General features: G+C 36.8%; 2 protein-coding genes across 2 annotated transcripts in view; one reads left to right on the forward strand and one right to left on the reverse strand.

Annotated features, from left to right (window-relative positions):
* Positions 1-5,772: 5,772 nt before the first annotated feature.
* LOC132131110 (ribonuclease P protein subunit p21-like) lies at positions 5,773-9,077 on the reverse strand. The gene is made up of 5 exons (XM_059543052.1): positions 8,913-9,077; positions 8,741-8,841; positions 8,579-8,661; positions 8,378-8,512; positions 5,773-6,089 (listed from the first exon to the last, which is right to left on the reverse strand). Exons 1-5 carry the CDS (start codon positions 8,967-8,969, stop codon positions 5,986-5,988), a joined length of 480 nt encoding a protein of 159 aa, XP_059399035.1. The 5' UTR covers positions 8,970-9,077; the 3' UTR covers positions 5,773-5,985.
* Positions 9,078-10,162: 1,085 nt separating this feature from the next.
* The window catches only part of LOC132131755 (glypican-5-like), a 42,084-nt gene continuing 30,996 nt past the window's right edge, over positions 10,163-21,250 (forward strand). Inside the window, exons 1-6 of the mRNA XM_059543849.1 lie at positions 10,163-10,548; positions 12,245-12,406; positions 15,047-15,756; positions 18,115-18,296; positions 18,476-18,535; positions 18,884-19,006. Of these exons, the coding sequence (XP_059399832.1) occupies positions 10,380-10,548; positions 12,245-12,406; positions 15,047-15,756; positions 18,115-18,296; positions 18,476-18,535; positions 18,884-19,006 (1,406 nt within the window). The 5' untranslated portion in view covers positions 10,163-10,379. The remainder of the gene's footprint in view (positions 10,549-12,244; positions 12,407-15,046; positions 15,757-18,114; positions 18,297-18,475; positions 18,536-18,883; positions 19,007-21,250) is intronic.

Consider the following 21,250-nt stretch of genomic DNA (forward strand, 5'->3'; position numbering starts at 1 on the left):
CTTTATTATTATATATGTATACACTTCTTTCTTTTTTTAGCATTCAGGAATTATTATTTTTATTTTTTATTTTTTTACATTTTGGTGTAAAATGCCAGCAAACTACTTGTTTCTCTCAGAGATCAATATATAAAAAGAAGAAAATATTGCTCCATAAAATCATCCAGAAGAACAATCACAGCTTGCTCTTCATTTAATAGTGCCTCATAAACTAAAAAGGCTCGTGTAGTGGGTCTCGTAAAAAGCCAGTAATTATGCTTATGATAATGGCAGTTTTCCTACAAGACCAGCTTCATTGTCCAGCGCCCATCTTCAGAAAACACAATTGATTTTGCACACTGCTATATTTAAAAGGTATTTAAACATAAAGAGATTAGCGCCTGACGCTTTCACATCTGTGCATCCTCCAATACATTCTTGCCACATTTTCCCATCTAATTTTTCTTGTGACTAATACCGCTTGCCTACGAGTGCTTATGGGTAATCACAGTTGGCAGCCTCAGCTGTGTTGTGGATAATCTTTTTAGCTTTTTTCTTGTTCTTGTTCAATTTGTAGGAGTGCTGTGGATCCAAACCAGCCAATAAGCAGGCCAATATTTGCAGAGATGTTTTGTGAGGGTTTGTGAAAGCTTGGCTCGGTTTTATCATTTATCAATAAATGTAAATTATTAAAGTGTTTATGGCTTGCTGACACTCAGTACGCTGCACCCCAGTCTGTAACATCAGTACAGTGCTGCCAAGCACAGAATATGTTTTGTCAAGGCTTTTATGAAAGTATTTTTTCATTCTGCGAATGCAACTTGGTATGATGTGCGGAGCAAATACTGCATCGTGGAAAGAAAAATATTGCTCATAATAATCTATAAAACATAATCTGCTTTGAAAAACTGGCTACTTTATGAATGTTATGCATGGCTATTTCAGTTTATTTGTAATTTTTAAATGATTGGTTTGTTTCTGGTTTATAAGCCGTTTGTTTGATTACGTAATTTACATTTTTTTGGTAACACTTTACTTGAAGGGGTGTGCATAAGACTGACATGACACCATCATAATCATGACATGACAGATGCCATAAATGTGAAGGAGGTCTTATGCATGTTTATGACAACTGTCATTAAGTGTCATTCGCTCAATTATGACATTTTTAAAGCAAATATGACATTGTTTGAGATGTCTTTGTTATGACAACTTGACATAAACCAATACATCATAACCTGTCAGTGTCTTTGTCATTACAACTTGACATTACCAAGACAACATAAATTGTCATAAATATGTCATAAACATGACATAGCAGATTAACTATCAAATTTAAAGGGATAGTTCACCAAAAAAGGAAAATTCTGTCATCATTTACTCACCCTCAAGTTGTTTCAAACCTGTATGATTTTTTTTTTTCTGCTGAACACAAAAGAAGATATTTTGAAAAATGTCGGTAACCAAACAGTTGATGGACCCCATTGACTTCCATAGTAGGAAAAAAAAAATACTATGGAAGTCAATGGGGTCCATCAACTGTTTGGTTACCGAAATTTTTCAAAATATCTTCTTTTGTGTTCAGCAGAAAAAAGAAACTCATACAGGTTTGAAACAACTTGAGGGTGAGTAAATGAGAACAGAATTTTCATTTTTGGGCGAACTATCCCTTTAAGAAACCACTAGCTTTATGGGTTAACATTACATAAAACTGTCATGTGATTGGTTTTGACATTGGCTGTCATGAGGCCATTATAACTGTGTCATGAATGTTTTTCTTGACCTCAACTACAGTGGTACAAATTTAATTTGTCATTAAAATGTTATAATGGCTTCATGACAGCCAATGTCAAAACCAACCACATGACAGTTTAATGAAATGTTAACCCATAAAGCTAAGTGTTTGATAATTAATCTGCTATGTCATGTTTATGACATATTTATGACAGGTTGTGTTGTCTTAGTAAAGTCAAGTTGTCATAACAAAGACATCTCAAACAATGTAATGTTTGCATTAAAAATGTCATAATTGAGCGAATGACACTTAATGACATTTGTCATAAACATGCATAAAACCTCCTTCATATTCATGACATGTGTTATGTCATGATTATGATGGTGTCATGTCAGTCTTATGCACACCCCTTCAAGTAAAGTGTTACCATTTTTTTAATATGTAATTTTATATTGTGTATGACGACATTAAACGTTTGGGGGGGAAAGCCTAATAATAATAATAATTATTATTATTATTATTTTTATTATTACTATTCATTTATTTATATTGTATAACATGCCCTTGTGTGTTTGAAAAGAGCCACATTTTATTTTTTATTTTTTGTGTGTGTGTGTGTGTGTGTGTTTGTAAGGAGACATTCATTGTTTGAAAATAATAATTATTATTATTATTTAGTTATGTAATTTTGAGTGTCTCAAAAGAGCCAAATAATTTAATTTGTATACGTCCTTCAGTGTTTAAAAAAATATTTATTTATTAATCATTTTATATTTATTTACTTACGTGATATAATATTGTGTAATTGGTCCTTAAATGTTTGGGGAAAAAAACAATCTATTTTATTTGTTTGTTTGTCATTTTATATTGTGTTAAGTGTCCTTGAGTGTCATGAAAAGAGCTAAATAAAAAAATATATTTTTTGTTTATTATTATTGTTATTTACACCTTCAAGTGCACAGGTTTAAACATGACATAAAAAGGAAACTTTTTTGTTTTATGTTTCATGTAAATCAGGTCTCTTCCCATTTAATTGGATGGTTTTTTGTCAAATAACCTGCAGTGGACCAACCTCAAATGGATGTACGTACTGTATAGTACGATTATAATACCAAATACACTTCACTGCTTCAGGTAAATGCAGTATGTTATTTGTGGCCTGATATTTTGTGCTCTAATATTCCTGTTTTTGTCTAATTCCCAGTGCTGCCAAATACGATATTGCTATTGGGTATGCATAATATTTCTGACAACACAGAAATGGTTTTGTTTTCCCACAGATGGAAAGTGGCAGACTTAAAATCAGTCTACAGAAATGTCATAGCACTGAGAGCACGGGTCAGTTAATTTCCTGGAGCACATTTTCATAGCATATTGAAAATTTGTGCACCAACAATACTGCCAATAGGCACCCTGCAGAGGATACCAATGACTTAGCATCTCTAGAGTCATATGTCAGCTTACGTTTCGAAGCATGCTGCAGTATAAATGTTGGTTATTAATTTCAGCCTAACAGTCATTCTAAATTTCCCCTCGGGGGTCAATAAAGTGCCTTTATAAACAAATCCAGTCTCATTGGAGGAGCCAAATTCAAAGGAATTTGTAAAATGACCGATATGTGCCTGCATGGCTGCACCTCGATTGGATTTTATATTAATATTCCACGGCTGCGACAAACCATTAGCCTCACAAAGATATATGCAGGTCACATTTCTACCCAAAATCCAAAGCAGAAAAACTTTTTTTTAATAAGATATTTTTTGCATAATAAAATAAGCCCCTTTCCCACCCCCCATCATGACAGTTAAGGGTTATATTCTCCTTAAATTCTCATTACAGTAATGTGACAGGGCATTTTTTACTTTCAAGACCATTCATTAAGCATAAATGCATATTTATATAGATTTTCATATATATTTATATAAAAAAATATTGTATAATAATTTTGTGCGGAAGTGAAAGTTTGAGGTGAAAACGTACACAAAATAATAATAATAACCCTCAAAGGGATTAATTTTCCTCGTATAAATATGATTTCAAAAATAATTAAGATTATATACATTTAAATTATATACAAAATTAAAACAATACTATATGCTATAATAAAAAAAATTCAATTTCATTACTAAAATGTGTGTATATCTAATTTTATTGTATTATATGCAATGAGAATAAAAGGAAATTGAATATACAAACACACAATGACACCTTCTCATTACACATAAGTGACACAGTAACACATAACACAGAACGCAAGTGATTTTATAGCCATGTACGGTGACTCATACTCAGAATTTGTGCTCTGCATTAAACCCATCCAAGTGCACAAACACAGTAGTGAACACACACTCTGTGAACACACACCCGGAGCAGTGAGCAAGCATATTGCTTCAGCGTCTCACCTCAGTCGTGGTATTGAGGGTGGAGAGAGCGTTGGTTATTCACTAAACCCCCCACCCATAATATATTATTCTCATAATGTTTTAAAAATTTTGCATTTAATATTTTATCCAGTATATTAAGACAAATATGATGGGAGACGTGAGAATACTAGAAAGTATGAGTCATTTCATCAAAAACTTTTTCAACCTTTCTTTCACCTTCAAGGAGGTAGAGCTTTTTCACATTTGGCTCCCAAACTCTGGAATAGCCTTCCTGATAATGTTCGGGGTTCAGACACACTCTCTCTGTTTAAATCTAGATTAAAAACGCATCTCTTTCGCCAAGCATTCGAATAATGTATCTCTTAAATTGTGAGTGTAGTTGCATCTGCATTTTTATTCTTTAGCTTGGGTTAAACTAATTTTACTTTGTTGGATCAGCAGCTATGCTAATGATGTCTCTATCTTGTTTCTATGTTTTGCCACGGGATTTACATCCCGTGGTAACTAGGATTTACACAAGCTCCAGTCTGGATCCAGAACACCTGAGAAGAGATGATGCTGACCCTCAGAGGACCCCAGATGATCCTAACCTTGAATCAACAAACAGAACTAACAATTATTGCTACATGTGTGACTGCATCATATAATTACTATTAATTAATAATATTGATAGTTCATCATCTAGCTGACTACGTCTTGTATTATTATTATTATTTTTAATTTTCTGTAAAGTTGCTTTGTAACGATTTGTATTGTAAAAAGCGCTATACAAATACACTTGAATTGAATTGAATTGAATTGAACCTCTGATGCTCCTAGATACAGCTCCAGTCCATATCATCATCATTTAGCACAATTCCTCAACCACACGATTTTAATTTCTAATGCACTCCTTCTGACATTATGTGACGCAAATTGAATTGAATCCTGTCTTCCCATGCATCTTTTTCTGGCCTTCAGGGCAACTGATTCGTTCTCTAATTAGAGGAAGTGGGAGGGGTTCTTTGGCTTTGACGAAGCCTCTTGGTGCTTTCCATATTGACAAGCAATATAGATAAATATGCTCGGGACTGCGCATTTTCATCAAGATCCATATCCCATCCAATTAACAACATCAGCACTAACTGAATTACACTCATACATGTGTAAATGTCTTAATATCGCTTATAAATTATCGCCAGGGTGCAGGATATCATGAATATGCAACATCCGTTACACATCTAACATTTGAAGCATGACACTAAAGAGGTTGTGCATGCAAATGTTAATAATTCATGAACGCACAAAAGAGTAGCCTTTTGTTCTCATCAAAAACTTCAAAAGTACAAATATCAAAACTTTTAAACCCAATATGGGATGTAACGCGTGACCCTGAGATCAAGACATCAGAGTTCAACTGACTGGGAAAAAAACACTAAGGCCTTTTAGAAGCTGTATTCAAACATTGTTCTAAAACTCATTCAAGTTAATAATAAATGTGAGGCATGTGTTTAAATGATGGTTTGGATAAAGAGGTAATTTAGCAACAGTAGATCAATCTATTTTTATGCAGGCAACTGAATTCCCACCAGGTTTCCATATGCTCCCGGTGATAAAAGAAACTGCTTCTGTTGCAGGAAGCTGTGTAGAGTTCAATGATATTAAAGTATGCATAAAAGTACAGAATAAAAGTCATTAGAATTGTAAACTAGCCACTTTATTGCAATTCAAAAAATCCACTCAATGCAGAAGAAAAACAATATTGCACATCAATATTTCTATCAAAATAAAAATTCATTTTTGAACAAATCTAAAGGCTGCAAAAACAAACAATAATAAGATAAAAATACCACCCCTTAAAGTTAACTTTATCAAGTTATATCAATGCATGTACAGTTTACTAAAGTGTCATGAAGATTTAGTCAGATTTGTTTGAGTCTTCGCTAGTGTGGACGATGAGCCAATATCATTTTTTTTCTCTTGGGTTGTGGACTTTGAAGAAGGACCAGCATCTGTAGAAAGAAGAATAAAAGGTACTTTACAGTGGGTATGGAAAGTATTCAGAAAGTATTTGCTCTGACATGCACTGTAAACTGTAAGGTCTTATATAGACCGGTGTGTGGCTTTCCTAATCAAGTCCAATCAGTATAATCAAACACAGCTGGACTCAAATGAAGGTGTAGAATCTCAAGGATGATCAGAAGAAATGGACAGCACCTGAGTTAAATATATGAGTGTCACAGCAAAGGGTCTGAATACTTAGGACCATGTGATATTTCAGTTTTTCTTTTTTAATAAATGTGCAAAATAATTTCTGTCAATATGGGGTGCTGTGTGTACATTAATGAGGGAAAAAATGAACAAATTATTTTAGCAAATGGCTACAATATAACAAAGAGTGAAAAATTTAAGGGGGTCTGAATACTTTCCATACCCACTGTATATGCATGTATTCAGATTTAAGCAAGGCTTCTGCCTACAACTTATTCGGAAATTATGTTCATTTATTTGTTTTTTGTGAAGAACTGTCTGTAAGGACCGAAATTAACATGATTTAATTTAATTTACAATATTAGAGGCCAGATACAATGCTAAAGGTGAATTGTGTCATTTGTACAAAATTGCTTATGATATATGTGGTCTTATATAAATAATATTTTATGTATATTATTTAATTGATACTAAAACAATTGTCAAACATATGTTGTTCTGTTGTTGTTGTTGCTGCTGTTTTTTCAGTTATCTTACAAACCAACTGGTTAACCAATCAATTTTGCATTCCATTAGCCGATTAGCTTAGCATAAAGATAGCAATTTAACTTGCAAGTATAACAGAATAACTAATTACCCTGCATTTTTAAGATACAACTAAAAAGATTACATTGCTAGATTAGTATCACTAGCCAATTAGCCTGCTATCTTATCAGAACTCAAAAACTGGTTAGCTGATTAGCTCGATCACTAGCTACCACTTCACTGCTACAAATGGGAACATTGGTTTTCTTCAGTTAGTTAACCGATTAGCTTTGCTTGCTGTTAACTGATTAACCTTGTATCCTAACATACCCGTAACAGATTAGCCTGAAAGATTAACCTATCACTAGCCAATTACCCTGTCAGCTTATATTTCACTGCTACAAACAGGAGCATTTGGTGTGTTTTTCTAGTTAGTTCACTTGTTAGCTGATTAGTTTGACAGTTTAGCATATCATTAGCTGATTAACCAGCTAGCTAAGCTTTTACTGCAACAAACAGTATCATTTGTTGTTTTTTTACATTCTGTTAGCTATTATTCTGCTATTATATTAGCATATCATATATTAGCCACTTAACCTGCTAGCTTAGCTTTGACTGCTTCACAAAAAAAAAAAAAAAAAAAAGCCTTGGAAATTTTTTAGTACAAATTTGGGACAAACAAATTGAATTGAGGATATATGAAAGCTTAAAATAGATTTTGAAATTGATATTTTCTCCAGGTCTGTTTGACCTTCTGAAGTTTGACAAATGAAGTTATATTAAAGGTCCCATGACATGAATATTTCACTTTTTACAAGGTTTTTTAACATTAATATGAGTTTCCCTAGCCTGTTTATGGTCCCCCAGTGGCTAGAAATTTCGATAGGTGTAAGCCAAGCCCTGGGTGTCCTGCTCTGCCTTTGAGAAAACGAGAGCTCAGACGGGCCGATCTAGAATCTTCCCCTTATGTCGTCATAAGGGGAAAGGTTACCTCCCCTTTCTCTGCTTTGCCCACCCAGAGAATTTGGAGAAATGGATTACATTTATTTTTTACATTTAATTCAGTCACAATGTCAGCACAGGCGTTACAGACTCAATGCTATAATCAACACTTCCACGATTCGTTAATCTCGACAGCTGTAATAGTAAAAAAAAAAAAAAAAAACTTGTAAAAGTATTTGAGAGGGGTTCCACATGTAATACGCATTTTGAATGCAAAGATGTCAGCCAATCACAACAGCTGGCGTTTACTCTGAGTCTCACAGCAGACACGCCCCTTCAAACAGAGCATTCAAGCCAGAGGACTAAAATCAGGATATAAAAATTCCTTTTATTTCTAAGTTTTAAATGTAAAAATTATACTAACAATATAAAGTACACCTCAGGAAACATTCAAAATCCACATAATGGGACCTTTAAAAGATATCTTCCTAGCTTTATACACCTAGGATGGCTCGAGGGTGAGTAAATAATGGAGTTTTTTTACATTTATGGTTGAACTACCCTTTTAAGTAAAAAAATTAATGACAAAAACTGTTCAAAGACAGTCGCTGGTCATCTTTACCTCGTGAAGTCTGGTTTTCTAGTTGAGCCTCAGGTTGATCCACCCACAGTTTGTGTTTTGGGTTGTTTGGGAACCTTTTGGTCAGTCCACAGCTTAAACATCGCACAATAGTCTTACGTTGTCGCCTCGGTCCTCCTTCAATAAGAAGATTTAATATACATTGTTGATGCTTTAAATATATAGATCGATAGAGAGACTTACTTTTTTGTCGTACAGTTGATGTGACACCTGGTATTAGTAAAGTGCAGCATTTTTTGCAAATGGTTCTCTTTACTGATGGATCTCTGGAAGGAAACGAAGCGTCGTCGTCGTTTATATTTGATTATTTAACATCCGCGATATTAAAGAGAAAAGGCCACTCACTGTCTGAGCACCAGTCGTTTGGAGATGGTCTTCTGGGTGAAGCAGTAAAATCTTGCCAGTTCGATGTTCTCTGGATTTTGACCCAAAACGCAGTGAGCAGCCTGGGATCCATCGTGAGAAAATATCATGAGAAGATATTTAACTTAATTAAACAGAACACGACCTCACTTACCTGATAGAGGAAGTTCAAGCGTTGATATGCTTCTTTATCTTTTATATTCCCGGCCATGTTTCTTTATAGACGTTTTTCTGTGTTTAAAACTCCAAAGTGTAAACTTGTGCTGAATAACATGACAACAGCATGCTGGTTTTATTCCTTCTGCTTCTCAGCGGCCGGTAAAATCACTGTATTTTTGCGGTATATCGCCATCTAGTGAAACAGCGATGAAACGATATATTTTTTCTAATGCAACATGAGATAACCAAACTGCGCCTCTGAGCGGCTTGGCAATTCTATTGCGTTTCTGGTCTTGGAGTTTGTAGCTGTATGCATAGTTAGAGCTGAATATTAAAATTATAGCATGACATGTATGTATAGCTTATTATTATTTATCTGCTGTATGCACGGTCTATGTGTTGAAAATGTGCATCATTGATTTGTTTGTATTGCTAGGAGAGCATTTAATATTCAGTAGACAAAATCGAGTGGTTGTTTACACCTATTTTCATCTATTTCCCATTTTAATTTTATTAAATCAATGTTTTCAAACATTTTGTGTGAGGATTGAGGAAAAGTATTTATGCTTTTGGAATTAGGTGTTTAAAAAAAAAAGTAAAATGTCCAAAAGTGTTGTAACCCTTTAACTGCCCCACCAAGAAAAAGGCATTTGAAAAAAACAATTCTCCTTCTCTTATCTCCTTATGTCGCTCGTTACCATACTCACCATACTTTTTAACACATCCCATAATTTTTTTAAATATCGCACTCTACCTAAAATGGTTGATATGTCACTTTATGGTAAAATTACCGGAATTCATACACATACTATGGAAATCAGAAAATATTAACTATAATACTAATTTATTTAACAATATAATCAAAATAAAATAGTTTTGTTTATTGAATCTTCTTTATATTCTTTATATTGCAAAAGAACAAAGAAAAGGTTCACATGGCAGGAATGATTTCTTTCTCTCTGACATCCATCAAAGAAGGAGTGTTGTGACAAGTGCTGTTGATTCACACTCTGACAGATATAGTTGATTTTTTTTTTTTTATCTATCTATCTATCTATCTATCTATCTATCTATCTATCTATCTATCTATCTATCTATCTATCTATCTCTGTCAAAGGGAGGGGGTCTGGAGTGGGTGTTGGGCGCACAAAACTACCATTCAGAAGTCTCTTTCTCCACATTGGGAGAGAGAGAGAGAGAGAGAGAGAGAGAGAGAGAGAGAGAGAGAGAGAGAGAGAGAGAGAGAGAGAGACCTTCCTCACATGTCTCCTGACCATTCTGTCAAATCACGCAACATGTGAAGCCCCTGCGATCCAACAGCCCGTAAAACGTTCTCTCTGGATACTTAATTAAGCGGCTTTAAATGTGCATCTTTTCCGGATAACACTTTTGACTTGTCTTGGGGGCTTTTTTCTTTCTGATACATTGGCTCAGAGGGCTTTCTGTGGACTGAGATGGTGCAATGCTCCGCGGGACAGCACCGCGTGTATGTTGGCTGTGGATCCTGCTCTCCAGTGTGTTGATCTGGAGAGTTCACTGCGCCAGCGCGCAGAGCTGTCATGAGGTTAAAACCGCTTTCCAGCTGCGCCAAGTCGGTTCATTAAGATTGGTTCCGGAGACCGCAGCAACAGGTTCGTTTATAAATACCGAGGGTTACTGTGAGAAGCAGAGCAGCCTATTATATATCTGACCATTCATATTCTCCATACTATTTACAATGGTTTATTTGTTTCTTTATTGTTTCACTCTACACAATTATTGCCTAAGAAAAAAGTTACAGCCAACTTATCGCACTGACCAATAGAGAGGGGCATGTTGTCACAATGGTTTAAGCGGTCGTAAAGTTAGACATTAAAAAGCTAACTAAATGTAAGCCGTTTAATTATTACTGGAATGCAAAACAATGCATGGAAATAGTATAGAAAAATAACAAAACGTTACATTGTAATTAAGAATAAATGTAAATGCATGGGTTGCCGCAAACTTACGTGTCTAAAAAAAGCACGTGACCTTTTCATCAAAATATAGCTAACTACTTTAAAAAAAAAAAAAGTTTATACTGTGACTTAACCTTTTTTTTCTTTTTCTTTTTCTTTTTTCTTTTCTTTTTTGTGGCCGTTTTGACCACCTTTTCCATTTAATTTAATTTAATTTAATTTAATTAGTTCTGTTAGGTGGTTTAGTTTTTAGGTCATCTTAACTGCATGTAGGTCCATAATGCTCTTAATAAAGAATAAGAATATTTTGTTTAAAAATGTGAGTTCGTTTATATGAGTTACAGGCTCTCAGAAAGTGGCATTGGACAAAAATGATCCAGAAAATATTTACATATCAATTTATAAGTATCCCTGTAAACATTTACATACATTAGACATGTTGTACTATGTCAACTGAAAAAGTCAAATAAGTCATTTTGATGACAGAGCATAAATCAGAAATGTCAGTGTGTTGACAAAATTAACGTGACTGTAGGATAGGCTGTCAAATGTTTTTCATGTTCCACATTTCTTGTTAAATCAAAAGCACATTCCTGAATAGAAGTCATCTAAAAAATGTTTGGGAGTTGCTATGAAATTGTAAGCTGGGCATATATTCGGTTTGTCTCAAGTTCTTGTTTATGGAAAGGATACAAGATTTATTCTTAGTATGCAAGTTTCAAGGCATGGGTCCATGCTTATTGAGAGGTGACAGAGTTCAGCAGAATGCCGGTAATCACAGTCAGCTGTTCTAATGCATGTCTTATGGGGTCCCGTCAGTGTAAATTTGGTCACATAGGATAGGGCATGGTAGATATCGTCTGTCTTTATCACATGTGCTGTGCTCTCTTACATGCACTTTCTTACCATACAACCACTGTTATTTTGGACACATATGATTATTTCAAAGACAAAATTTTTATTGTAGTTTTAAAGAACTTATTATAGTAGCTGTAACATTTTTGTTGAGTCACTTAGTTTTTTTTCCCCTTAATTTGAGTGTTGAAAGGTCACTAGGTTCATCTATATTTTAGCTTTTTCTTTGTAATAAAGTTGCAAAAACTGTTAAAATCAGGGAAATTGTCTCTTTGTAACTTTTTTAATGGTAACTGCCATTAAACAGCTAAATGTCAACTATATTTGAACAATTACAATATGCAAAACCTAACCTGAAATGCCAAAAATGAAAAAAGATAACATACCAAAAAGCAAACCAAAAACTGGTACCAGTGAAATCCATTTTCACAACTTTATCGCAAGACAGACATAGTTTGGAAAGGTTTTGTTAAGGTTTCAAGTAGTCAAAAATGTCCCTAGAATTGAATCACCTTCTATGATCAATCCTCCATAGATGCAGATCTTCTCATCTGCAAACACCAGGGTCCCACGTGCTGCACCCGCAAGATGGAGGAGAGCTACTACGCTGCTGCCCAGAGAGACACACTCCAGAACATTCTCTCCTACAGCTTCGAACTCAAATATCTCATCCTGGGCCATGCCTCTTCCTTCCAGGGTACATATAGATATCAAGTGAAGCTTACTGGTTGAATAAATACTAGGCTGTGTGCTGTTTGCATTTGTTACAGGAGAGGTCATGGGATCAAGTCCCTGCCACAGCAGGTTCACACGTTCACTGCATGCTGTTGCTTTGTACTCATGTATGGGAGACACTGGGGTGATGTTATGAATCGTACACTGTGACTTTTCCAAGGGTTGCATTCAAACTTGTTTTTTGTCCACTGAATGATCCTTTATCTGTCTGAGCTCTCCTGTGAAGCAGTACATGTGCTTTTTAGAGGTTGATTGGCGCTTTAGGATTAGGGCCTTTTTTAGAATCAGTGTACAAAAAAAGATGTTTCTCTCACACACACACACTTAGACCGACTCCATGCATGTCATTATTTACTCCAGTGCATGTTTATGTATTACATAAGACGTTATAAACCATAATAGCTTCAAATTTACAACTCGAAGTCCTAGCCCAACCAAATATTTAAGTTCATCCAATTTGTCCACCCAGACTTGCACAAAAACCCTTTCAGGTTCACAAGGAAAGGGCACTGTTGCCATCCCCACTGTCTTTGCTGCCAGCCAAGTGAATATTTAACAAGTTAAAAGCAAACAAAAAGAAAAATGTTAAAATTCTTGGCGTATCCGTGGAGATCCGCCTCAGTGCACTTCAATGTATTGCTCTATAATGAGAGCTTTTGAAAAGATCAGTTGTTCTTTTCTGCTGCTTTTCGCATGGTTGTAGCTGGTGTCCAGTTTAAAAGAATGAAGGTCTGCAAAGTGTTTTTCATTCCCACGTGAAGGAGGATTTTTAATGTAGACCGCTTTTTGTCTATATGCCTGTGTGTTTAAGGGTAAAGTAATAATTCAAGTATGAATCTTGTGGACTCTCTTGGTAATGTGTCTAAGAGTTAGTTCACAAAAAACTTCTATTCTTATCAGTATGATTCTCTTTATTCCATGGAGGACAAAAGTAGCTTGCAGAATATCTCTGTCTCTCAGTCTTAATGGGGACAAGGACTGTCTGTCAAGGTCCAAAAACTACGCCAATGATGAGACATGTGAGAACCAAAGATGTTTAAGATTGCTGACATCAAACCTGCCCTAAAATGCAGGTAGGATGATCTCTTAAATATTTGAGAGTGAGTACATGTATCGGTGAACAATTTCTTCGAAAAGTTCTCTCTATTTCTTTGAAAACTAATTTCACTGTAAAGCAAATCCAACATATGGTATTCACATACCATCTGTCCCATAAAGCCCGACTATCCTCTCCAACCTAAAATGCACTAAAAATACTGTGTGCTACCTTCTCTTCATCTAAATTCAGTCCTGGACTGGGTACAGTCAGTGGAGTTATTCTGACACTGATCTTTTTTTCTAAATTAGGACCTACATCAAATCCAGTAGGGACTGAGTTAATAAAATGATCAGGGGTCTAGTCATCCTAGTTGACCCTACTATCCATCTTCTCAGAACATCCTGCTGTCTTAGAGGTGAAAGGTCAATTGTGGGGGATCATGGGCACCCCCTGTGACCCCTGTGATCTGCATGACCTCTCCCCACATGTCTTCATGGCCCAGAACCATATGAGAAGAACCCCATTATGCAATCTGGTCACAATCCCTTGCCATGACACCTGATACTGAGGTGTTTGGATGTATTTTTTAAGATACACCCTAGTCTGAATTTTTAGCCATGTAGTGCTACAAGGGTTTGATTTGAACCATTTTTAACCTGTAATGCTTCCTAATCATTCATACAAACCACCCATCCCGACTATTATGTATGGGGCTTAATTGAAGGGATCTAGATACAGTTCTTGACCTGAAAAGGTTACTTACATATTGTTGTTGGAGTTACAGATCCCAGAATGCCACCAAGAGATGTGAATACCAGCACTGACGCAATATTTCAGAATCTCTGCAGCAAAACCTCAAAGGCTTGTTATAGAGAGATTCTTATGGGTGTCTTTTAGTATCGTAAGCCATACAGGTGTTCTATTGTTTCTCCATCGATAAAGAGCAATCATAACTTTCAGCTTGCATGCATGTCATTCACAGAGAAACAAGACAGAGCTGGAATGCTTTGGTCGTTATGAATGAGATGGCATTAAAGCAAACTGCACTTTAAAGGGTTCTACCATCAGTCAACTTAAGTACCCGTCTGACACATGTCACACAAAAGTTAATATGCCATTGTAAATAATGCATATAGTACAAATGACTATGATCCTCAACTTCCATTTGCAACCCAGAGGCATAGTGAAGTATAAGATGTCGCCCTGACTGCTAAAATTGGTGATAAGCTAGTCGCATGTGTCACATATCTCCAAACTAACCTTCAGCCCAATAGCGCCAGCCCAAAAGATCCATGGATTAAGTGTTGTCAACTCCCATTAATCCAATGGAAAGAGAGATTAGATGTATAAGAAAGAGTTGTAAGCAATGCCAAACAAGGCAGGGGTGTACATTGATGGACTAGTATGTTTGACCCTTTCATAAATGTAAAAAAAAATGACAGCAATTGTTGGTCCTATCATGTTACAAATGTTTATATCTAGGTTGACTATGAAATAGCTGTTTAGGGATATAAAGTTTAGCGCTCGTTCAGTCCAGAATTTCTCTATTTCCTCTTCCTACAGATACCTTCCATTCCCTGCTCTCCTTCACACTAAATCATACCTACTCGCTCTTCGACAGCACATATCAGACAATCTCTCACGACGCGAAACCCTTGGTGTCTACCCTCTTCTCTGACCTTGAGCTCTATCTCCGTGGTGATGCTAGGATCTCTGTGGAATACTCAGTCCAAAGTTTCTACGACAAACTTTTCCCATTGGTATACCAGCACCTGGTCAATCCTGGCTTGGGCTCAAATGTTTCTACCTGGTCCTCTGAAGGAAGCAAGTGCCTACGTGCCACTCGGCATGACGTCAAGCCCTTTGGCCCTCACCCGCAAGAACTTGCTCAGGGACTGTCTAGGGCACTAGTGGCTGGTCGTGCCCTCAGTAGGGCACTGAAGGTGGGTGCTGAGGTTCTGAATGCTACCGAGTTGGTGGGGATGGCGCGGCAATGTGGACGTGCACTGGTGCGGATGCAGTTCTGTCCGCACTGCCGTGGATTGACCCTCATCCGGCCTTGTGGAGGCCTGTGTCTCAATGTGATGCGGGGTTGCCTCGCAGGATTTGCTGAACTGGATGGGCCCTGGAGACGTTATGTAGCATTAATGGAGCGGCTGAGCGGGGCACTAGCAGGAGGATACGAACTGGAACTGGCACTTCTACGAATCCGGGAAAGAATTAATGATGCCATCCTTACTGCGCAACTCCATGGACCGCATCTCAGCGCCGTGGTGAGTCATGCTTCTTTGATTCATAGAACATGTTTATTTTTATTCCACAAACGAGCTGCACCATATGCTGGACTAATCAGTTCTAGCATGCAAAACGCTTCCAGCAGCATGTTCAGTGACTGGTGCATATCAAATGTCTAGCCCAATCAGGCTGCACAGTTGCAAGGCTACAGTTTTGCACATGCTAAACTCTTATTTTTGCATGTACTTAAATCACAAATTGATAATTATAAATTAGCATTTAGCCTAAAAAATATGGTCTGTTCTCAATGGTGTAATGAAGCCCTGCAAAGAGTTTATTATTAGCTCAGTGATTAGGAGCTTGATTATGTGGTAATATGACACGTACTTTAAAAAATGTGTCAGTCATGACAGTGTGACTATGGCTGTCTGTAAGTGAATACCCAGCCGCCCACCCTGAATCTATTCATACCATCAATGCCAGAGTCTGTGTGCACTACAGAGGACGACCGTCAGCCGGTCTCTCTCACTCGATTCTTTCACTGGAATCATGGCTAAATGGACCACAGGGGTCAAGGATTTTGTGACCGCTCGGCTTTGCACCCGTCATGTCCTGGTGATAACAGCTCTGTATGGGTAGGTCAAGTTTGAGACCGCATTCCCACAAATCTCTCTCACAGAGCATAGACTTAACAGTCAAAATGGGAGATATTATTACTTAAGCCCACAACTGCAGCCCCTATAAACTCCTCTACTGCTCTACAATGAAGGCTGCTTGTGAGAGTTTGACCGCCCCTTAAATGCTCCTTCACTGGCTCAAATCATTCAAATCACTGATGCCATGATGGGTTTGTGTTACCTGGTCTAGACCCAGGCTTAATGGACAGAGCACTAACAAAGTTGTTTGCTGCAACCCTAAACAAATTTATCAGTAGAGTGATCACTGGAGTTATATTTGGCTAAAACAAAAACTACACCAGTGCCTCTGCTTTGTGATAACGAATTAAGGCCTACATTGGACATCAAGTGGCAGCCCAACAACGATGCAATGTTACTAAAATTTGTATTTTGATTTGTGTTTTATGCTATTAGAAGCCTTTAATTCACTGCACAGACTATTTGTATCATCATTGCAAGTGACGTGGTCTTTATTTACCTGCATTCCATAGATCTGTTCATTGTTTTTGAGGACAGGGCCCAAAACAGGTTATGCTACTTGTCCATGGCAAGCTTCTGCTAAGTTATGGATGAATTAGCAAAAATTGTGCAGAGCAGTTTTATTCACCACATTGCTATATTTACTATAACTCACCACAGCAATTATTTATGCTAATGTCGCTAATTACGATAATCATTTAAGAAATAATTATGCTAATGTCACTATATAGGGCCCCTTATGCAGCGGTCAGAATGTAATTTATACCAGTGTTGTGTTACAAATTGCATTCAGTAACATTTCAGAACACAACAACGTACTGAGCTTGCGTAGCTAGAAGCATTTCCGCTAACATATTAGCATAGAGTAGGCCTATTTTTGGGGTCTTAGAGGTATGCTTTATTGTTGACGCTCTATAAATGGAATCGGGTTCGTTCCATGTTGTTGCTAATTGTAAAAACAATGAGATTTTGAAGAATAACTTGTGATATCTTTATTGTTTATAAGATGTCTATATGTGGCGCCCAGCTCTGGCATTGACATGGAGGACTATAGGGCCTCTCGAGTCTCTCACGCTGCATGTGGTCTGGCGCTATCTTGGTGGTGCTTGAGTTGTTTGGGTGTTGTCTAGTCCCAATCAGCCTGATGTCCTGCATGCAAATTCACCTCTGGACAAAGACGGCTTCCGTGAACCGGCCGGCCCCTTCCCAAAATGCAGTGCAGCTAGTGAGGGGCCAGAGCAGGGGAATGAGAAAGCTCGGCTAATCCTTAGATAAATAAAGCTCTGTATGAGATATATATATACAAACACATTTACACATGCTCGCATAAATAATGTTTTCAGTCCTTATTCCATTTTATAATTTCTGGAATATAGCTGAAATATGTCAACGGACTATGATTATCCTTTTTTTTTTTTTTTTTTTTTGAGATGATGAGAGGCTGAATAAAATAAAATATATATTTTATGTATATAAAGAAGTTAATGTATAATAATTCAGCATCCAGTGCAGTTAAATACAGTGAAGGCTTATTGTACTGTTAGTTTCAATTTTAAATCAATTATATTGTAAATATTACTAGAGTGATATTATGCCACTTATTAGTGGCCACTAGATGGAGTAATCTCTTTGAATTGGTGTGAGTCAATTCAAACTGGCCTAAATTGTCATTCACCATGATTTTTTTTTCTCTTACATATGTTTTCAAACCCATAATAATTCCTCATCTCTATCTTTCAGGTGGGTAAAGTTTGTGGTTCCTTGACTGAACCCGTTTCCTCCACTCCAGTCAGTCCCACCTCTAGAAGTTTGAGTCCTTCACTACACCCAACCATCGAACTCCAAACCTCAGTCACATCTTCCAGTCCTACAACGCTACCTGACACAGACAACCAACATGAGCACATTACACTAAAAAGAAGGTGAGGAAATCCCATGTATCCACTGCATATATAATTGCTGACCATATCTTGAACCTTCAAGATATTCAAATCCTTACGAATCAGATATTTCAGATCATATATATAGTAACGGTCCTGCTTTTTGCCTTTCTTTCTTCTGTTTTCCTTCCTCCCAATTCTTCACCTGTCAATGACCTCAGGTCTCTGCCTCTGAAACCATCCAAAAACGACAAACCCAGAAGCCTGAAAAAGATTTCAAAGTAAGCGTGCATTAGCGAAGACTAACATTTTAAAGCAGTAGCAATTCAGCTACCAGGTTACCAATATTTATTTATTTATTCATGACATTGGCTGTCAGCCTAAGAATGTTCTAAAGATTTAATCCCACATCAAATAAACGTGTGCGAGCAAGGAAGAACACTATCAGCATTAATAATCATAAATAGTCACAAACAAGTACAGAAGGCCAATCTGCCGCTTGTGTCTATCAGTGTTTAGGCATGTTTGATTAGAGCAGTGTGATGAATGGGGCAGAACTGGTTGTACTGTATAATTAGGCCTGGTTTGATGGTTTTTGATAACTTCCTGAAAGCCTGAACTTCCTGCAGGGAGTTCATGGGCTACATCCAGCGGTACAAATCATTCTTCTCCACGCTGCCGGTGATGCTGTGCGAGGGCGAGGTGGTGATGGATGAAAACACCTGCTGGAGTGGAGAAGATGTGGTGGAGAGGTAAGCTTGTCCTGTCAGAGGAGGGCTTGAACTCAAATTTATGTATTTATGCATGGACTAATATGGGTCTATGACATGGCACTCATTTTTTTGTCCAAATACCTTAAAAGTGCACACAATGCTAAATGATTTGACAAAGCAGTTTTAGCTTGTAAATTAGTCATTTATTATAATATAGATAAATATTAAACACATTCACATATTTAAACTATGTAAAAAATAATGTTTTAAAATTAAAACTTATTAAATTGCATATGGCTAAACCAATAAATAAATAAAATCTGATAATTTCATAAATATGTATACATCTTTGAGTGGCTCTTTATATTTTCAGGCTGGCTGAAGACTTGTTCTTCACAAACATGAGAATGTTTCTGTTTTCCCACACAAATTGATTGTAATTGAAGGCATTCAGATCAGATATCTCTCCAGAAAGGTCTCTATTTACTCTGTGAGGTCAAGAGGTTCATAAGATGGCCAAGAGGAGTGATGGTTGCCATGGATTAGCGTGGCTTTTCTCCAGTCCTCTTCCGGACAGAAGCTTCGTTCAGAAGGTTCTGGAGCTCTATTGTGACACAAATGAGATTCCCTGAAAAACATACACTCAAAATAAATGTTTACATATCGGCGGTTCTGCTATCAGCATATGTTCATTTATTCTCTTTTGACTTTTGCATCACAAAATGACCATGATCACTTTGCTTGAAAGGACATAGGTTTATAATTCCAGATATATCCCAATTCTGGCCTCATTTGCTGCTCAGCTTTGGCTCAGAGGTTAGAGATCCCACTCCCCATCCACCCCCTGGACAAATTGCCACATCTCCGTCCACACTACGGCAGTAACACAGGGCGGGCACCATCCATACTTGGGGCCCCCAATGGCACAAACACTGGGTAGCCCTGGAAACAGGCCATTGTTACCATGGAGCAAACTGACTAGCTTGCTAATCCTTTTTTTGGTTTCTGAAATCTCTGTATTAAGACAAGACCAGTTTTTATCATGTCAACCCTGCTTTGTCTAAAAGATAAATGTTTACTGGTTCCCTAAATGTCATCAATTGGTTGCAGAGAGGTCCAATACAAAATGTAAACATTAAATTTAGAGAAAGCCACATTTTGGCCACATGGCATTTAGGTGACCTCTAATCTTTATCTTTCAGACAAAGTAACTCAGTTTGACATTATAAAAACTTGCTTTGTATTTTCTAGTACAGAAATTCCACAAACAAAAACAGATTAGCAAGCTAGACCATTTTCTCTACGGTAACAGTCACAGAAATCAATGGTCACACTCTTCATTTGTTGGTACAAAGACTATTGGAACAAATTTCTGCGCAGTATATACTGCCTTCTGTTTTAGAAATGTGAAACAGAACATGCGAAGTGTCAAGATTCAAAATGGTAGTATACTACATTTTGTATTAGCTTTCTATGTAGCCTACTGAATAATGCTAGCACATGCTGAACACATTAATCAACAAAACATTTTTCAAACAGTAGTACACTATATTGCTTGTAGTGAGTTGCAAACACTTTTCTTAGAAAATAGGCCTAAACATCAGTTTGCTAGTATCCTTTTTGTGTAAAATGTCTTAAAAATAATAAGTGAAGAAAGAGATATCATAATATACTTCATTCATCACATTGAAAAATGGAGTCAAGTTAAGTGCAGTGCATTATTCGATTCCTTGCTGTCCGCTCTGATGTATAGCCCCTTGAAGTTTTGATGTAGGAGGTATGTAGATCGTTTGCATTCTGTGCTCAGTATGCTATACAGAAATATTGAAATTAGCATATTAGCATGCTATTATGGGCATAGCATATATCCCTGTGAGCACAACACTCTTCAAATAAGTTAACACTGCCCCCTTTTGGACAATGCATATTTGCATATTAAACCATGTTTTCTGAGGCAAAAATCCCAAATAGCCATCTACATATATTCTGCCACTTGGTCATCATAAACATTTGGGTCAAATAAACACACTGAGGAAAACATGTGTTCACAAGATGACAACGCTTTCACCCCGAGTTCAGTCCAAAACATGCATTTTTTTTTTTTTTTTTAGAATTTTTAGGTCCATTTGGATAGCTACGTAACATTTCAAATTGAGCGAACAAGGTGATTTAAGAAGAAGCTTAGCTGACTTTGTGGTTCGCCTCCCACTGCACAGTGAAGTGTATGAATAGATGTTTTAGGATGGTGGAGTAAACCAAGGAAATGTTAGCATGACTTATAAT

This window comes from Carassius carassius, chromosome 48, assembly GCF_963082965.1.
Source record: "Carassius carassius chromosome 48, fCarCar2.1, whole genome shotgun sequence".
In the NCBI taxonomy this organism is placed as follows: Eukaryota; Metazoa; Chordata; class Actinopteri; order Cypriniformes; family Cyprinidae; genus Carassius; species Carassius carassius.